This window comes from Cinclus cinclus, chromosome 4 (assembly GCF_963662255.1).
Source record: "Cinclus cinclus chromosome 4, bCinCin1.1, whole genome shotgun sequence".
Lineage (NCBI taxonomy): Eukaryota > Metazoa > Chordata > Aves > Passeriformes > Cinclidae > Cinclus > Cinclus cinclus.
This window is the reverse complement of record NC_085049.1, coordinates 67,648,117-67,667,663: the sequence shown is the minus strand read 5'-3', so window position 1 is coordinate 67,667,663 and position 19,547 is coordinate 67,648,117. Positions and strand designations below refer to the sequence as shown.

The window sequence follows — 19,547 nt, the reverse complement described above, 5'->3', positions numbered from 1 at the left end:
TATAAAGTGGAATCAGGTCAATGCCTTGTAGGCAGGAATCCAAGCTCCATAAATTTCTGGATGTACTTCCTCCAAATTTACATCGGCACCAGCAGCAATCAAACCAGCTCTGAATAAAGCTCACCCGGTCAAAGAATTTTTAAATGCACCATATATTTTATCTGCACTTCCTAAGTTTACAGTGTTGTTAGTTTGATTGATGGTGTGCTTATTTATTGGCACCGCAAAAGTAATAATACATGAGTAAAAAAATGCTCTGAACTTTAAAGGCAGCTGATGAGGAGAAAGCATCAGGATTTATGGGAAGTGTAAACATCTGCAGAGACAACAAAGGAATAATTGAGTCCTTGCATCTCTGTCACTTCTGGTGGCTCCTTTCTAGTTAAGAGTCTTCCACACACTCAGGAGCAAATTCCAGCTCTCTTTTGTCAGGCATTGCAAGGGGTTCTGGTACCTGGCAGAAGGTTGGTGGCCTGGAGGCTGCTGGCCAGGCTAAGGAAAAGATTTTGCCCTTTTGTGCCCTTTGTGCCCTCTGGCAGCTGCACATTTCAGGGGTGGCTTGCACAGGTCAGGGCACAGATACCACAGCTGGAGGGAGACCAGCAGATCGTAAAATGGGCTGGGTTGGAAGGGACATTAAAGATCATCCAGTTCCACCCCCTGCCATGGGCAGGGACACCTCCCACTATTCCAGGTTGCTTCAACGTGGCCTTGAACACTTCCAGGGATGGGACTTCCAGATTTCTCTGGGAGACCTCTTGCAGAGCCTCCTCACTGATGGACAGGAGATGATCAGCTCAGCTGCCCTGGGTCCTTGGCCTCGGGGTTGTGAAGGCTGGTGAGTGATGAGAGATGTGGGTCACCAGAGAGTGGCTGCTCCAAAGCAGGATCTAAATGAAGATGACCAACCTCCCCTGCCATGGCTCACTGCCCACTCCTGGTGATTGGGAGCAAAGTGATTCCCCCAAGGCCACGCAGGCAGTGCTGGGAAATGACCCAGGTCTGTTGAGATGTTGATCCTAACCCAGGACTGTTCTGCCTCTGAAGTCAGTCCACACATCACCGCTGATGAACATTAATGATTTTACCCTCCTTTAATTCTTTATTAATAGAGTCTTTCATAGCTGGTCCATTATTTCACAAGGATCAAGGTCAGGCTACCATAATTATCCAAGCACCACATTTATCCTTTTTAAATAGAGACACAACATTAGCTTTCTTTCAGCCCTTTGCTGCTTTGACACACTTTCAGAAGGAGAAGTAATGATCCAGAGAGCAGGAGCCTTCTGGTCATTGGATTAGGGGAGTAGACTAGTGACAAAAATAGTTGATGGTTTTGTCATGAAGTCCATCTGCTCGCTGGAAAGAGGCTACTGAGGACCTGTAAGCAGCCTCAGTCCTGATGCTTCTTGAACTTGGAAATCATAAATAATATGAATATGTGCATTGAGAAAGGTAGTGTGTGTGCTGGAGACAAGAAAACCAGGTATTTACTTGAGCAATCTGTCTTTTGTTAAAGGAAAACCCTGGTTAAGTTAGAGAGCTCTTCCAAACAGTTCACACAGGAAAACTGGATTGTGCAAAGCTGTGGAAGGCATGGAGCAGAGCACAGGCAGTTCATAAAACAGTAATTAATCCCTTCTCTAATTATGCCTATATAAATCTGCGCTCTTCCCAGCCAGCCTTCTGTCCTTTTATAAGGAGTTCTATCAGAAGATTACAAGAACTTCCATGTATGTTCCTGCCCATGACAGAGAGGTTGGAATTACATGATTTTAAGGTCCCTTCCAACCCAAATCATTCTGATTCTGTGATAATGACACGGACTTGTCACTCCTCAATGAAGTTCATTATTAACCAGTGCCAAGAAACAGGTTTTACACATGTAAGGGGCATTATCCAATGAAGAATTCCTCAGAAGTGGGAGGCATTCCCATGACAGAACTCTTCCATGGGGATTTCTGGGGTTTAATAAGGGCTGAGGCCAAGCTGTAGTGCTTCCTGAGAGGACTGAAAGTCCACTCCCCCCTAAAGCTGTGCATTTTTACAGAGGCAGTAGGAACCTGAGAACTCCAGAACTTTGAGAGCTCCAGACTTCGGCCAAGAATGGTCAATGGGTTTGGAAGTGAATGGAGGAGACAGAGGAACAGATGGGTTGGAGGTTGCACAGAGGTCATGTTGATGCAAACCCAACTCCTTTAGAAACCAGGACAGAAGCCCAGGGAGTCATCATAGTTTGATTTACACAGTGGGATGGTCAGGACCATGATATCACAGCTCTTATCATCCTCTTCCTCCCAAGATCCACGGCAGCATGAGATAACACCCAAGCCAAAGCAAGTCATGCTCAAAGACCAGGCAGGGAAGGAGGGTGTGGGCTTCTGGAGATGCTCCAAGCAAAGCAGGACACACATTCCAGCCTCACCTCTTGTCTGCAGCCTTAACATCCTGAGAATGTTTCTCCTTGGCCATGCCCCAAAGCAGCGAATGCAGCTGATGCTACAATGGAGGAAAGCAAATTCTTTTGGCTTCCATGCCAAGACATCACCCTGGACTGTCTGAATGGGGAATTGTCCTTCCTCCCTCAGACTGAGGGGTGTCACAGGGATCCCAGTCCTGACAGATACCCAGAGAGCCAGAAAATCCTGTATCCACTTGAGGCATTACAGTAGCACTGCACTGAGCGAGGCTTTCAAAACAACATAAGCTCTTCCTGGATTTTTTTCAAGGTTGCTGTGTTGGCGGGGACAGATGAACATTACCCTGCTGTATTCTGAGATCACTCTGTCCTGTGGGATAGATAATCCTGCATGACAAAGATGAGCAGCCCAACTGTTATGAAAAACAGCAGGGACACAGTACTGAGTGTCAGATATTTCTTGTATCTCTCTTCCAACCAAGCTTCCTGAGTTGCTCCTTGAAATCACATGAACAGGTCCTTGATTAGTCACTCACAAGGTGAGGCTGAGCTCTAAGCAAACAAGATGTGCATTAAGGTAGGATGCACTGCTCTCACAAAAGCCTTTTTCCATAATTTCTCAGTTCCTGTGGTGGTTTGGTTGTAGATCTCGGCGAGGGGAGAAAGGATGGAGCTGTTGTGCACCAGGACCAGATTCTGAAGATCCACCACAGTAATTATCAAAAATAGATTTGATATTAGGTAGAAAAATTCTATATTAAGAAGAAATTATTTATTCTGGGGGTGGTGAGGCCATGGCACAGGTTGTCCAGAGAAGCTGTGGCTTCCACATCCCTGGAAGTGTCCAAGGCCAGGCTGGACAGGGCTTGGAGCAACTTGGGATAGTGGGAGGTGTCCCTGCCCATGGGATGGGGTTGTAACAAGATTAAGGTTCTCTCCAACCCAAACCAGTCTATGATTCTATGAATTAATAAATCTCTGAAACCCTGCTGAAAGTTACTGCAGAAATGGAACAAGTTACCAGCCTTTTCCCTTGCCAGCTGGATAACTGCAAGGCAGAAAGGCTCAGAGATGGCAAAAGATACCCAAAAATAACAGAAGGCACTTCACACTTTTCTTCTTCACCTCAGTGCAAGTCACCGTGACTGGCAAACAACAGCAAATTATCTAATTTGTTTGTACATGCTCAAAGGCTTCTCATGAGCAGCCCTCACTGTGAGATCACAGCTCCAGGAACTAAGGATGGTACAAGCACCTATTAACTGGAAGTGCTTACCCAAATCAGAAGGTGTGAGGGAATCAGGGACAAGGAAAGGTGAACATGTCCAAGGCAACTCAGAGTCAGAAATATAACTCTCATCTGGTGAAATCAAACCTGTGGCTCTGACAGTGGCTTTGAGCAGCATTTTCATGCTCTAATAAGACTGCCTGAACAAGGGGTAGCTTTTTGTCCAGCCTCTGATTTCTGTGTTTAATTTCCTCTCATCATTATCTGAAGCACCCCCTCTGAAGAGGATGTACCCACTACAGGACACATCTCCTTTTCTGGGAAAGTTCTGTAATGATGGATGGGGTTTGGAATGCCACAGCCTGAAATGCCAAGCCACCAGGAGTCCCAGGGCACAGCTGGATCCAAACCATCAGCTATAGCCTCCTCCTGGGTTACCCTAGCCTTCCCTGGACATGATGCAGAGCAGACTAAACTCCATCACACATGCTTGGAAACCCTTCTAAGAGTGAAACAGATGCCAAACACCAATCCCCTGTGCTGCAGGTGCCACAAAATGTGTGCAGATCCTACCTTCATAGGATGGCTGCCTCTACCCCTGCCTTCCCCAGTATGCTGCCTGCAGTTGCCATAGAAACTCCACCTCACACCCTCCCCTTAATGATAGACAGGTGCCAGGATAAATGAAGGGATAATTGACAAGCCAGGAAAGGCTTTGGAGCTCTGGGATTGGCCTTGCTGGAGTTGTCATTGCAGCCCCTGAGAAAGAAGAGGTGCATTCATTGGAGCAGGGATGGGTTTTCTCCTCTCCCCGCGCTGAGGCTTCCAGCAGTCACCTCTCTAGATGAGTTAAGTGAAGCTGGAAAGAGGAGAGGGATGAAAACAGAGCAGTTGCCACAGCAACAGCTGAAGATGCATCAGCACAAGAGTTTTTCATGCAAGGGAGTGAGGAGCTGGCCCTTGGCCCAGCAGGTCCTCTGTCCCCTCCCCAGTGCAGCCACCCAGCTCACTGGGGTGCATTTCGGGAGCAGATGGGTGCTGTGACTTCCTTCTGCACCTTGAAAAGAGGACAAAACAGCACATTTGGAGGGCCTGGAAACCTGTCTGTGTTTTGGAGACCTTGGGGCAAAATCCTCTCCGAGTCTGAGAGGGAGCAGCAGGATGGGGAAGGCAGTGCTGAGTTTAGTACAAAGTCCATGATGAGGAGACATGGACATGAAACAAAGAAATTGGGATGGGTTGGGAGGGAATGGAATGGAATGGAATAGAATAGAATAGAATAGAATAGAATAGAATAGAATAGAATAGAATAGAATAGAATAGTTTCCAGTACAAACAGGCCTAATAGAGTAGCATAGAATAAAATATTGTATTTTCAGTTCAAAGGGACCTACAGCTACCATCCTGCCCAACTTCCTGATCACTTCAGGACTAACAAAAATGTAAAGCCTGGTATTAAGGACATTATCCAAATGCTTCTTAGATGCTTGTCAGTTCAGGCATTGTCACCCTCCACGTTCTTTTTTCCCCCCTTCCTTCCACCCCATTTCCCAACAAACACCTTCCCAAGAAGGACCAGCAGGCAGGCAGAGCTAAATCAGTGCACTGGTGATGGAGGCCACCAGGACACCTCTTGGTTAGGCACAAGGCAGGAGCAAAGCTGTGCTCTGCTCCTCAGCAGCTGCTCACCAGCAAACAGCTCACAGGGCTCCCCATCACTCCTGACAAATGAATATTTGAAGCAGTTGTTCCTTTTATGTGGGCTTTGTTGTCATTAGCACGTACAACTCGACATAAAACACCTCGGTTTGAGATCTTTTCTTCTCTTCCCTTTTTAGGCAGCAGATGAAAATCCTTTTAATGAAAGGCTTGTTTGGGGGAGGAAGAAAAACACATGCACATGTTGCCTGAGCAGGGAAAGATGAAAACCTCCTTCAAGGCAATTAAATGATTATGTATCTGTTAAACCTGGTGAATAACAGATTTGTTATCTAGGCTTGCTTTTGGCTTGTGCCATTTTTAACCTTCTTTTTCCCCTACACAAAGCTAAAATCCTTGCAAGGCCTGGAACAAGATAATATTCATCTTAGAGAAAAAGGCAGAAATAAAAGATTTATTCCTTTATCCCATCAACTCAAGCAGGCTATCCCAGCATCCCACCCTTGTACAGAAACATTGACATGAAAACTACTCCCTGGATCTGAATGGAGACAAGACAGATGAGGCAATCAGCATTGGGTAATTGAGATCAGGAGACAGTTGTTGTTTCTACAGCCCCTGTCACACTGCAGACCCTCGGATCCATTATTTTACACCTCCTGCCTCAGTTTCCCCCCAGTTCTTGTTGACTCTCTTGCCTATTTACAGAAGGAAGTGGCTGTGCTCTCTTGCTTGGGGATTGTGTCAGGTAAGGGTTGATTTCAGAGTGGGAATCTGCAGCGCAATGGTTTGTGCTCAGATTCTGATCCTGCACCCTAACTGTAACTCTAGTCAGCAGCAGATGTCAAAAGCAGAGAGAAGATGACAAACTAAAACCCCAAGAAGTCCAGTCTCTTCTATCTCTGAGACTAATTCTCTCTACTTTTGCCATCAGCTCTTTGGGAAAAACAAAACCAGCAGCAACAACAATCCACTCCACTATTAAAATGTCCTTTTTTCCTTCATGCTTTCTCTTCTTGCCTCAGTAACAATATCATCTGCCCTTTCTAAACCAAGAAGTCACTCAGTATATTTCAAGTGAGTGGGCCTGGCTTTCAAAAACCTGCTGTAGAGCGAAATTACACGCCAAGGTGAAGTATTTCTTCTACAAATCATCCAGGGACATCATGAGCCCTCTGTGATTAAGATTGGTGCCATAATAATAAATACTCTTGCTTTATGACTAAGCTGGAGCTCTTCCCTGGAGCAAACATGGGTTTTCCCAAGGGTCCCAGAGTGGCTGATCCAGATCTGTTACAGACAGAACTGATTTACTTGGCAAGTGGCAGGTAAGAAAGTCATATCTCAGAGCTGATGGTGAGGGAATGGGCATTTTCTGTCCTTTCTCCATCTCTGCTTGTTTTGCCATTCCAAGCCTGGGGCTGGCTGGGAATGGCAAATACCACCCAAGAATTCCCAGCTAGGCATGATGATATCCAGTTTAAAGGTTGCCCTTGGATGGCAGGTAACAGCATTTTCTGGACAATGTGGGGCACAGCCAAAGCCTTTCTGCTGTTCCTCTGGATCAGTCTCACATCTATTCATCATCCTGCAATAATCAGCAACTCATATTACAAGGAAACACAAGGAAAAACAAACAAACAAACAAACAAAACAAAACAAAACAAAACAAAAAAAACCCCAAAAAACCACACACAAAAACAATATCCTCTCAGAGAAAATGAATAAGGCCTAAATGAAAAATCTTGTGAGGCATCCCAAGGAAATGCTGGAGTCAGGAGGACACAAGGGCACAAGCCTCCCTTCAGAGCACTCCTGGCTGGCCCTGGGGAGGGGTGCCAGCCCAAATGAGCCCATTTGCAGCCTAGGCCATCTGGAGAGTGGAAAGTATCTTACCACAGGATGGTAATAAGCTGTACAGGAAAACAGAGAAAAAAATCACCTGAGGGTGGCCATAACAAGAGAAGGTGAAGGCCACAGTGAAGGAGAGGGTGAAGGCTTGGCATGCCAGCACTGATGACTCTAGAGGAAAGGAGTTTCTGGCACAGGTCCACATGACAGAATAGCACCAAAATTTGTTTTGAGAAGATGAGTTAAACTGCTCAGCAAACTCATGGAGAAACATCAGGTGGGATGGTCCAACCACCCTATGCTTCCCATCAGCATCTCCTCAAGATTTACCAAGCAACCAACCTGGGTGGTGGCCAAGCCTTCCCTCTCCTCATCCTCCAGGGCTCCAAATGCTGGCAGAGGAAAGGATTGAAAGGAGAATGGATATGAGAGGCCAGTGAAAATAGAGCCACTCAAGGTGAGGGTGCACTTTGAGTTCTGCTGAAGGTGAGAACAGACCCAGGTCTGATCAACCATGTGAGTCACATTGCATCACCAGGAGCCAGGTGAAGGTCTGGGCTGACAATGAGGGGCAAGGCTCAGCTTCTTCAAAGTACTGCATGGTTTCTATTGCTCAGAGAACCCACTCAACAGATAGGCAAGAGCACAGGACAGAAAATTGTCGAATTACAGGTAACAGTAAAAATAGGCAGTGAAAGTTTTGGTGAGAACAGTGAGTCGGTGAGAAGATGGCTTTTCAAGAGAAGCATGGGAGATAGACATTCATTCAGAGTGCCATTTGACAGGAAAAGGACAAAAAAAAAACAAAACAAAACCAAAAAACCCAACCTTTCTGGCCACAGAGTGGTTGTAAATCTGTTTGTCAGAGTGCACTTGTGATGCCATTCTTCCCCAGCCCTTGAGAGCCACAAACACACACAGGGAATGAGAAGGACCCTGCAGAGCATTTCTCATACTGCCAGGCACAAAGCAAGCTCTGAAAGTTTCAGGGGTTGCAAGGCCTTTATCCTTGCAGATTTTGTCATTCCAATCCTTCCTCTGTGGAGCAGACAGCAAAACCAGCTCCTGATCTTAGCAGATGATTCCAAATGTTGTATCCCAGGGGAATGGGATTCCATTTGTGCCCAGAGAAGGCAAAAAATGCTGCAGCCCCCATTAGCAATGACCAGCGTAATATCCATGTATTTCACAATGCTTTCATTGCCTTGTAGATCAACTGTGGTTTTCCAAGGTCAGGTTTGTGCCTCTTCCTGCTGCCATGAAAATCTCACTTTTATGAGATCAGAAAGGGAGTACACAAAGCTTAGCATGAATTCTCTGTTAAACGGGGTAGAAGAGATGAGAAGCAAAATCTACTGACAAACAAATCCCCCCAGAATGGAGCTGTTTCCTGAAGACATCTTTCAGAAACAGAACTAGAAGAGAGGTGATAAAGCTAAAAACAGGCAGAATTCGACGAATTCCTGCTTCCACCCCCAGTTCTGCAGAGGAACACCATGGATAGGATAAATAGAAGTGACTCTGCCATCCCCTGTCCCTCCCTAAGAAACTGGGACAATTCTCGTCATCTCCCTTCTGATGGATGAGGAGATCCACTGAGGTTTGTTTGAGCAGGGAACTGGAGGAGAGGTGGGAGCTGGGAAGGTGTGTCCTTGGTACAAGAGGCACACCAGAGGAGAGCAGGGGTGGTGGTAGTGACATTGCACACTGGAAAACTGAGACAGTGTCCCATAAAACCCCACTCAGCCAGAAAATGAGGCTCTCACACTGCCTGGAGTGGATGGGACAGTAACCTGCAGCCAGCAGGGCTGGCCAAAGTGTGACAAGGCTCCAGGAGAGGGAGTAGAACTTTTCTGGTTGGACTGCCTTTCCTCACCCCGTCACCAGCAAGCTCAGGGTGTCAAACCCTCCAGCTACTCAGCACATTTTCCAGTAGTAGTACAGAAAATTCTGAATCCTGGTAGATGGAGAACTCATGAGTATTTATGGCTTTTCCCAGTGCCAGAGCAGCTCAGGACATCTGATGCAGGACATCTCAACCAGCACAAATGTGACAGCTCAACCAGCATTTACAGAAGAGGTGGGAGGGAATGGCAATGTCACAGGATTATAAAGACACCTTTGTGGGACCTGGAATGAATTAAGTAGCCTCCTATTTGTATTCTCCTGAGCTCCACTTGCCTGCAAGAGCTCCTTGGGTATACCAGCCAGGCAGCATTTGCAGCTCTGTGTTAAGACCCAAGCTCCAGTTCACTTCAGTCAGTGGCAATCTGGGGGCAGTTGGATGCATTTGCCATTAGGCACCAAACCCACAAAGCCCCAAAGGAGTTCCAAACACGGCTGGAATCTACTGGCCCCATGGCCAAAGCCCTAAATCCTCCCCAGGTCTCAGCAGCCTGGGGTAGGTAACCTCCTTCTCTCCTGGAGGAGATGCATGACCAGTATTTACCATCCCTCCCAGACCTTTGGTGCCAGGAATTTGTGATGAGTTTCCAAGATCACACAGTGCCTGTGGTGTGCAGGAGGGAAGCAGCATGGCCCTGGGGGTCTGGCAGAGGAGAGGGGAGAGGAGATCCCTGCAAAGGGAGAGAGGAGGGCGAGCAGAGGGGGGAAAGGGTGGGACTGGAGGTGGAGAAGGCTTTCTGGACTGACAAGGTGACGTCAGCCCTGAGCATCCTAGATGTGTGGGACATCCCCTGTGGGCTCTGCCTACCTCAGGCATCTTGACTCGTCCCTCCTGGAAGGAGCAGGAGCTGGGGTCATGGGTGCAGACATGGCGGTACTTGCACCAGTGACAGCGGTAAGGGCTCTCCACGCAGGACAGGCACCTGGAACAGAGACAGACAGCAGTCACTCGGCCAGATGGGTCCTCATGGAACCTTAAGTTTTGGGGTTTGTGTTTTTCAGGTCCTGTATTAGTGTGTAACTCTGAAGTCCCTATAGAGTGTTAGTGAGCTCTCCTCACAGTTTGGTCACACAAAACAATCCTTCCAGCCCTGAGAGCCAAGGACACCTCACAGCCTCAGGCCCCAAAAGTATAAACAAAAGTGAACTGGGAGAAACAAGCTGGGGGATGGTGACTTCATTACCTGAAGCTGTAACTGGACAATTAACCCCTGATATGCAAACAGACCAAACTTATACCTGCCCAAAAAAACTCGTGACCATTGTCTGTCCTGGGTGTAGCCTCTACCAGGCTCTTGCACTGCCCAGGGTGTATTTATTGAAACCTTTAATAAATAATTACTTTATTCTCTGACTCTGTCCAGCCTCTGTTTTAGGTAGCTGGTCCAAGGCATCACTGACAGACTTTCCCAGAGGGAAGCACAGCCTGGAAAACATTGCTTTTGCAGGAGGACACAGGCTTTGCACTGACCCAACACCAGCAGCATGGTGCTGGATTTGCTCTGGACTGAGCTGGTGGTCATTTGCAGCTCAAATATCTCATATGATGAAATACTTTAGATTGTATTCATATCATTGCAACAAAGAGGAATAATAAATATTTATTGTATTTTGGCTGCCCTGGGCACCAACAATTCCATGTGGTTAATTCTCCCACACATGACACAGAGGCCAGAGACAAACTGGGATGTACCAAAGCTAGAAAACCAAAGATGAAGCAGGGAATTTTCTCCCCCTGTGTCCCACAGGTTTATTGGTGTGAGTTCTGATCAGGGTGATGAGGTCCCTGCAAATATATTCACTCATATTCTTCATCTCAAAAGAGAAGTGAAGACTACTGGAGCAGGTACTTGGGAAGCAGAGGGCATATTTAGGGCATCACCTACTCGGGGTGCGGGAAAGAGCCACTCTCTTCATCTTATAAAGTTCTGCTCTCCTGTGCCCCAGGGGCTGCACAGAGTCAGAGCTGCAAACACCTCCCCTGGCTGTGTCACAGCACTCACTTGGACCTACATCACACTTCCCTTCAAATTTAATGTGATGTCTGTTCAGCAGCAACCAAACCCAGCTCTCTGCACAATCCTGGTCATTCACACTCTGGAGACCTTCATGACAAAGACCTGGAGGGGCTGGAGCATGTCCAGGGAAGGGAATGGAGCTGGGAAGGGTCTGGAGAACCAGGAGTGGCTCAGGGAGTTGGGAAAGGGGCTCAGCCTGGAGAAAAGGAGGCTCAGGGGGGACCTCATGGCTCTGCACAACTCCCTGACAGGAGGGGACAGCCGGGAAGGATTTGGGATCTGCTCCTGGGGAACAGGGACAGGAGCAGAGGGAACGGACTCAGGCTGGGCCAGGAGAGATTTAGGTTGGATACTGGAATTTTTTTTCATGAAAAGGGTTGTAAAGCACTGAAACAGGCTGCCCAGGGCAGTGGTGGAGTCACCTTCACTGGAAGTGTTAAAAGCACTTGGGGACAAGGTTTAATGGTGACCATGGTGGTGGTGCTGGTTGACTTGGCCTTGGTGATCTTAGAGGGCTTCTCCAACCTTAACAATTTTATGATTCTATGCAGCTGCAGTACCTGGAGGAGACTTCAGGGAAGTGAATTTTCTGGTCCTTATACGCCACTGGGTTTTTTATTGGGCAGAAAAACTCCAGAGCTCCCGTGTGAGCCCAACAGGCAGACAAACCTCCTCTCTCCTATCTCTGTGAAATCTTGTTCAACCCCAATCCACTCTCAGCTCTGGTACAGCAACTTATTCTTCATATTGGTAACAAGTGCTTGCTCTGATACATCGAATTAAAAATGGATAGCGTATTATAGTTTGTCAAGTAAGAAACCAAAACATGCCATAAATATTTAACAGCGTCATCTCTCCTGCTCTCCCCCAAAAACTTTTGCTTTCTGACATTGTTTATCAAAGCAGCAGGAACATGGAAATAGGATTTGCCTTTCCTTGTGAGTTGCTGAGCTGCAGTAATTATCTGCTTTTGGCAGCTCTGATGGCTCAGTGGTGGGGACAGAGCTGCTCAGCCTTGCTCAGGGGTGGATGAACCTGCTGCAAGGGCATCTTTCTGCAGGGATTTGTGGGTCTTTTCCACTGAGGCAGCTCCTAAGCAGCCCTGGGTGGCAGCTAAACCCCAGGGAAATGGGGTGTGAGGCAGAGAAGGCGCTCACATCATGGGTAACAGGGTCTTGAGGGACTCAGCTGCATTCAGTGCATATCCTGCAGGAACCATAAGCTTTCTTTTTCCATATTGGAGGGTTCAAGTCTATGTTAACAATCTGGAGCAGGCTGCTGGTGGGACTGGCAGCATGGATGAGGGTTGGAGGTGCATGTAAGGAGCCAAAAATCCACAAAAGAATGAGTAATAGGAAGATAAGGGAAGATGTGCTGAGAGCACAATTCCATTTTGACTCAATTATGTGACAAGTTGCTCCTAATTTGATAATTCTGCCTGCAAGGAAAAAAGTGTTTCCCACACTCTGGGTCATCTCAGGCCACCATTCTGGGCACCACATAAGTGACCCCAGCCCCTGGTCACCTCCACACTTTGACATCTTCCTGAGGGCCACGAGAAACTGGTACCAAAGGAAATGAACATACGAGTTGTGGACGCTGCAGTTGTAGAAGACGAAGCTGGTGCTGGCAAAGGTCATCCCTGTTTCCTTGGACTTGAGCTGAAGCTGGACAATGTGATGGTCACCTGTGGGGGAAAAATAGGCACATTGGGGTGTGACTGCTTTGTTAGCCCAGTTAAGCCCTGCTGGCCAGGCCACCAGCCTGAACCTGGAGCTGTCCCACAGCCCTTTGGCTGGGCTGTCCTCAGGAGGTGTAAAAAGTGTTAGAAAGTTCTTCTAGAGCCTAGTTCTTCCACAGGTTCAGCTCCAGCTCTTATGGGTGATGGAGCATGTCTTTACCACTGGAAATTATTGTGCCTGGGAGCAGAGTCTGGACTGGAGGATGACAACAGGTCTGATTTAAAAAATGTGGTGACTTAATTCATCAAGTAGGATGCTTAGCTCAAAGAAAGAGTGCAGACATCTAGAATTTGGAGGCCATTAAAGTACAATGTTTTCCTTAAAGTTGTTCCATGCTGCTGATTCACTCAACGTTCCCAGAAAAAAAGGGCATGTGGACATTCCTTCTGTGCTCACTCACAGCACTCACCCCAAGCTCCATTCCCCACGCCTGTGGCTGCAGAGAGCCCATCTCAGTGTGAGACGTGAAATCCATTGCACTTCCAGTGGGATCCACCCATTTCTGCAGCAGTCCCCTTTTCACCTCAGCTCCTCCACACCATTTCCTCACCCCCTTTCCCACTGCTCCCAAGCTAGGCAGTCAGCTGCTGCTTCTTCTTACAATTCAGACAGGGCAACCAGTGGGTGCAGCAATTGCAGTAATGTGGTGGGGAGTGACCTAGGTTTAATTCAAGATTTACCTGGGTGGCCCTTTCCCTGCTATTTATAAAAGGGCACAGAGTGAACTGACAAGGGGGAATGGCCTTAAACTGAAAGAGGGAAGATTTAGATGGGACATTAGGAGGAAATTGTTTCCTGTGAGGGTTCTGAGGCCCTGGCACAGGGTGCCCAGAGAAGCTGTGGATGCCCCTGGATCCCTGGAAGTGTCCAAGGCGAGGTTGGATGGGGCTTGGAGCACCCTGGGATAGTGGAAGGTGTCCCTGCCCATGGATGGGAGTTGGAATGAGATGAGCTTTCAGGCCCTTCCAAACAAAACCATCCTATAATTCTATTATTTCCCTCCTCACCTGAAAGGTTCATTTATTAATGAGGCCAAAGCAAACTTGACAATGGGTCACAACCAGCACCTTGTGCTCACTCACCCACCTTGGGGGCACACACACCCCACACACCTCGCTGAACACATCTCCCTGCCCGTGCTCAGCTCTGCTGACCATCTGCTCTGCCATATTCAACATCTCTGGCAGAGTCTGGAATGTATTTTAAACCAGAATATGAGGACTGGATAGCCCCAGGTGTGATAGTCACACATCCTTTGGTTCAAATCCAGCTTCTGGCACTTGTGGGGGGGCTTGGTCTCTGCAGAGGTGCAGAGCAGCAGCTCTGAAACTGAGTTGCAGGTGCCCTGAAAGCAGATAAATCTCTCCCCCTTGTCCTGTCTCCCCCTTTCACTGCTATTTTTCCTTGCTGGTTGATGGCAGCATGGCCTGGGATAGATGTCCATACCAAGGAAAGAATTTCTGGTACCTGTCTTGGCAATCAAACATGACTGATAACTCAGTGGGAGTTGAAAGTGGTGACAATCTCCTGGGAGCTTGTTTTGGGACTGCAGTGGAGAACACAGCAGCTGTGTGTAGCTCAGGGGGAGCACAGATGATGGTGACACCTCATTTTCTGTGGCCTGAGGATCCCCAGAGGCAAATTTTACAGCAAATTTTCATAGCCAGCCAAGGACAAAAATTGGCAGCATCCTCTCTGTGTCTCATGGGGGTGATAGCAGGGTCAAGGTTTTTATAAAAAGTCCCTGTAAAGAGTTCTTGAAATTGTTCAGAAAGTTTGTTAGAAAAGGGACAGAAGAAAGTGCAGGATGTTATGGATAGGGGAAGCACTCTTGGAGACAAGATACTTTTCTGTGCTGGACCACTTTGGGAGAAGGAGCCAGAAGCAAACATGGAACAGCTGAATGCAGTAAAGGCCAGGAACTGAGACAGGAATTAAGACACAGGCTTCAATCTGGGAGGAGCGGGATGAAATTACAGACAGGATTGTCCAGCTCTGCAGGAGTTTCTGTCTGTTACATGGGATGGGATATGTTGAGAGCCTGTACCCTTGGTTTGTAACAGCAGCCTGGCCAAAAGGAGAGGGAATATCCCATATCCATGCCTTGTCTTTGCTGGATACGTGCAACTGCCACTCGGTGGCAGCCTGCAAACACCTCGTGTCACACAGATGAGCACCTCACTGCAGGTGCTGGGCTTGCAGCTCAAGGTTTGCACTCCTGAAACACTCTCACATGCACACAACTCGTGCCATGATGTGCTGCTGTGCTGCTCCAGCATCCCTCCTGCTCCCAAGGCTTTCCATGCCCTCTCCTCAGACTCTCAGGAGCCAAATCCTGCTTTGTGAGGACACAGGAGAGATGCAGGGTGTGGGGTGAAGGTGGGAGGGAGAGGTGCAGAGGGAGGAGCTGTGGGATACTCACCATTCTCTGTGATGATCTGTGGCACCTCCTTGGCAGCTGGAGAGATGCACTGGATCTGGCTGCCCACCACTAAGCCATCCATCTCCGAGAGGTCCTCGAAGGTGCAGTTGACTCCTGCTGACAGCTCGGGGACATTGTAGGTCTCCAAGACCAGCTGCAGGCAAAGACGGAGGGAGAGAAGGAGGGGGAGAAAAAGAGAGAACACTCAGCCAAAGGACAGAGCTGGGCCAGCAGGAGAGAATTACACTGGAGAGGTCGGACAAAGAGCCTCTTGCTAGAGAGAGCATCCTCCTTCAGCAGAAAGCAGCGACTCGGGAGAGGGACGAGTGAGGAGGGGAGGGCACGAGATGCTGGTGCTGACACAGGTGGTGGTGGCTGTGCAGGGACACCTGCACTGTGTCCCAGTGCTGGCTGGGTCAGTGCAGGGCAGGGAGTGCTCGCTGTCTGTCATGCAGGTGTCAGGTTAGGGAGTCTTTGGAGCCAGCCATGGGTTCCAGGGCTGTGCTGGCCCCCAGGGTTTCTGAGGAAGGTGACTGCTACTCACAAGAGGCACTCTGCAGACTCCAGAGAAACTGGAGCGCTCCAGTCTAACTCTCTACGGCCTGCTCTGCCAGCACCAGCAGGGGGGAGCACTCTGTCCCCAAGTTCCTGTGTGAGGAGAGTCTAGTTACAGCTTTTTGTCCACCACAAAAACAGCCCTGCCTCTACTGGCACAGAAACGTGCCCATCCCACCGAAGAACTAGTTGGCTCCTCATGCTATTCTGGGCTTCCATATGGAAAAAAAAAAGCCATGAAGGAGGATTTTCCAGTGTTTTTACAGTTCACAGCATCCTCTGGAATTGCTCATGGTCATGGGGAAAGGAATCTCAGGGCTGGTTTCCACCATGTCTATGCTTTGGAGGAGTACAGTCATTGCTGCCAGCTTCCCAAACACAGATCCTGCCCACGGCTCTCCATCACTGATGGTCCTGCTCAACTCACCAGGTCATGCCTGAACACACAGGGGCACCCAGGGGACACCCAGAACCTGGTGATTTGTGTAAATTTAGTGGTTTTGTGACCGAACACTGGAGCCAACCAGTCACACAGGCTCAAATGCAGATGCTCTCCACACTGGCCTCCTCCCCAAACTGGCTGAGGCCCCCTGTGAGGTGACAGCCACTGAAAGAAGACACAGGTGCATGCTGAGGTGTTGTTTCTATCAGCATAAAGAGCAGGGGTCAGTCCAGGTGATAAAGCAGGGAAGGATGAGAATGTGACATAGCGCTCAGTGCTCCCATACACTGTGCTCCCTTAGGAAAAGGCTAGAGATGTTTCTCCACACTGAGGATCATCAGGGAGAGAGGCTGAGCAGACAGGCCTTATCCCTGGATGCCACTAAGTCTTTGTGAGAGTAGGATCATTTCTGGGCCATGGGAATTGCAACGGGAAAGGTGATTTTTTTAATATATATTTTTAAATTTTGTTTGTTTGTTTGTTTGTTTCAGATAGGGAACCAGGAGAAGCTTTGGTTATTTGAATGGATTCAGCATGGAGACTGAATCCATTCTCCCTGCTAGCAATAGAGAAAGGGAATCTGTCCTCTTTAACAAATCTCCCTCTGGGCATGGATGATGCATGGGGAAGCTGCGCCATGCAGAAGATGACATTGGTGGGCAGACCAGTATTTGGCCACAAACCCCATGAGCCAGTGCACCCCCCAAGCAGACAAGAAGTCTTACACCCTACACTCCTGGGAGAGCATGGAAAGCATGGAGACTTCCCCCAGCAAGCAGCTCTTCTCAGACAGCCCAGAGCAGGAGCCCTGGGCTAAAACAGACTCAGGTAAGATTTTCCAAGACCCTGTTATTGCCCAAAATTCAGAAGTGTGGCTAACCACACAAACACCTGCTCTGCCTCCATGGGTAACAATTCACTGTCACTGACATTTTGCTAGAACTCAAGATTCTAGCATTCTAAAGATTTGCTAAGGACACCATCAACCCTTCTGTTCGTTCCCCTCCTGGTTTGCCTCTGGTGACAGGATGAGCTGGGTGACCAGTTTAGCTGGGGCTGGGCTGAGACTTCCATCAAAATGCCCATGCAGATTGTTGGGTAACAGATGATGGCAACTTTTGATCCCAGCAGCTCTGGGCTGACTCACCCTGGGAGTAACCCAGAGGTAAAGGTCTCTTATTCTGTTATCATTTTCAGTTGCCCCGAGCCAGTCAGTCCCCCAGGATTTATTCCAACATGAAAGAACTCAACAGCTACTGAGAGAATACGGAAAAGAAACCTTGAAGTCCCAGAAGAACAAAGAACTTAAGATGTCTCAGATCAGTTTTGTTTGAAGCCTGGGGAAAGTAAAGTCACAGCAAAGTTAAGAGGCTGAAACAAAGCAGCAATGATTGGACATGTAGGATTTGAAAAGCTGATTTCATTATCCCTGGAGAAATCCATACCTGTCATCTGGCAGCCGAACCCTGAGCATTTAGACCTTTGAGGTCATTTAGACCTTTCAGAGTGTGGGGCTAATGGTCAACTTATCTAGAGATGGAGCTTTCAGGGCCTGGGTTACCAACTTAATTGCAGCCCAGATTAGCATGGTCAAAAAGACCATGGTCTGGTAGTCTGAGAGAAATGGGGTTTTGTCTCCTTCTTAGGGCCCAGGGATGATCAGGATCATCTGCTGCTCTGCCAGCATTCACTGTGTGGTTTCCTTGGCTGCTGACTGAGTAGCTCGAGGCCAGAAAGGTTAAACCTTGTGCTGTGGAAGGGCACAGGAAACAGCAGGAACCCTGGAAGCCTTGGGCTCCTCTGCACAGCATCCTGCCTCTCTGCTCTGCATAGTTGGTGCTGGAGCAGGATGGAGACCCTGAGGGCTTAGAAGGAGGTATTTCCATCCAAAATGATGGGAACTTGGAGCTCACTGAAATACTTCTTACCATCCTTCACTTGGCTTTCTTCTAGAATGCAATTTCTGACCATGAAAATGCCTAAAGTTATTAATGAATTCCTCTCCCAGGGCAGCACACAATGCTTGCAGGACACAGAGTCCCTTCAGACCTGCCCTCACAAACAAGAAAGACTCTTCCTAGTCCATTTCTAGACTTCTAAACAGAGAGCAACCAATGCCAAAATGTCCTCCTTTGGCGAATCTTCCCCTGTGCTAGAAGAGTTGCTGGGTAAGTTAAGGGTGTCTAGAGAACCTCTTGCTGCCAGTCCTTCCCACTGAATCCCTGGCTCTGCCATGCTTCACGGGCAGGTTAAACCCAAGGAGAGGGTCAGGGGTTGTCATTCCTCACCAGAACGTTGTACTGGGAGACAGAGATGTTGTTGGGGTGCACGGTGAGGCGCACACACTGCTTCATCTCCGAGGCGAATCTGCGCGGCTCGCTGGAGCGCTCGCACCGCTCCTTCCTCGTGCACCTGGGGAAACAGGAGCAGACAGGCACAGAGTGAGCACAGAGCCAGGCTGCCAGGGTGGGGACAGCTCTGGGGTGTAGGAGCAGCAGTCAGGATGGATAGAAAGTCAGCTCGGTGCTCTTCGGGACAGAAAATCACACGTGTGCCCTTAGCACGCTCCAGCGCATGGAATTACAGAGGGTATCCTTAGCTGCAAAGGAACATTGTGTCCAGCTCCTGGCCCTGCACAGGACATTCCCAAGAGCCCCACCACATGTCTAAGAGTGTTAACTCTGCCGCTGGCAGCAGTGGGACTGCTCAAGCAGGCAGCAATCTGTAAGAAGAGAGAGGATGATATGTGAAAGTCCCATCCCCTCTGCAGAAATTCTCTCTCCACCCACATAGCAGGTCCAGAACAACCTTCCCTGGGCCAAACCCCCAGCCCCTCAAACCCTCCTGTCCAAGGGCCGTGGGACACCCCAGGCAGGGTTTTCCTTGTAGAGAAGCCGTGCACAGCCTGTGTTTTTTGTCCCTCCTGAGAAAGCTGCACACTCATGTTGCCTCTGGGCTGCTCTGGGTACCTCATCTCTGGGATGGGGCCACCCCCCCCAGGCAGTTGTCTCTGCAGACTAAGGAGTTTTTTTTGCATCTGGCTTGGAAATGGCTGGCTAGAAGTGCCGAGAGTTGAATATTAAAAATTCAGGCGTTCCAAATAAGTGACAGTTCAGTGAAATTTGTGGGCGCACACACCTGGGCTGCACAAATGCATGAAGTTCACCCAGTAATTGTTGATATTTTCAGTGCTGTCACTGCACCTCATCTCACCTGTGTGGTGCAAACACAACCCAGAAAAGTGGATTGGTGGCTGTTTGCCCCGTTCCCTCCCAAGTTTGTGCTTGTTTAACATAAACCACATCT

The 19,547-nt window shown here is 48.5% G+C and overlaps 1 protein-coding gene across 1 annotated transcript in view; it reads right to left on the bottom strand.

The window, feature by feature from the left end:
- PLXNA4 (plexin A4) overlaps window positions 1–19,547 on the bottom strand; it is a 392,054-nt gene that overhangs the window by 85,902 nt on the left and 286,605 nt on the right. The window contains exons 5-8 of the mRNA XM_062492432.1: window positions 18,530–18,653; window positions 15,245–15,398; window positions 12,668–12,767; window positions 9,871–9,985 (exon numbers count right to left, since the gene is read on the bottom strand). Coding sequence (XP_062348416.1) covers window positions 9,871–9,985; window positions 12,668–12,767; window positions 15,245–15,398; window positions 18,530–18,653 — 493 coding nt within the window. The remainder of the gene's footprint in view (window positions 1–9,870; window positions 9,986–12,667; window positions 12,768–15,244; window positions 15,399–18,529; window positions 18,654–19,547) is intronic.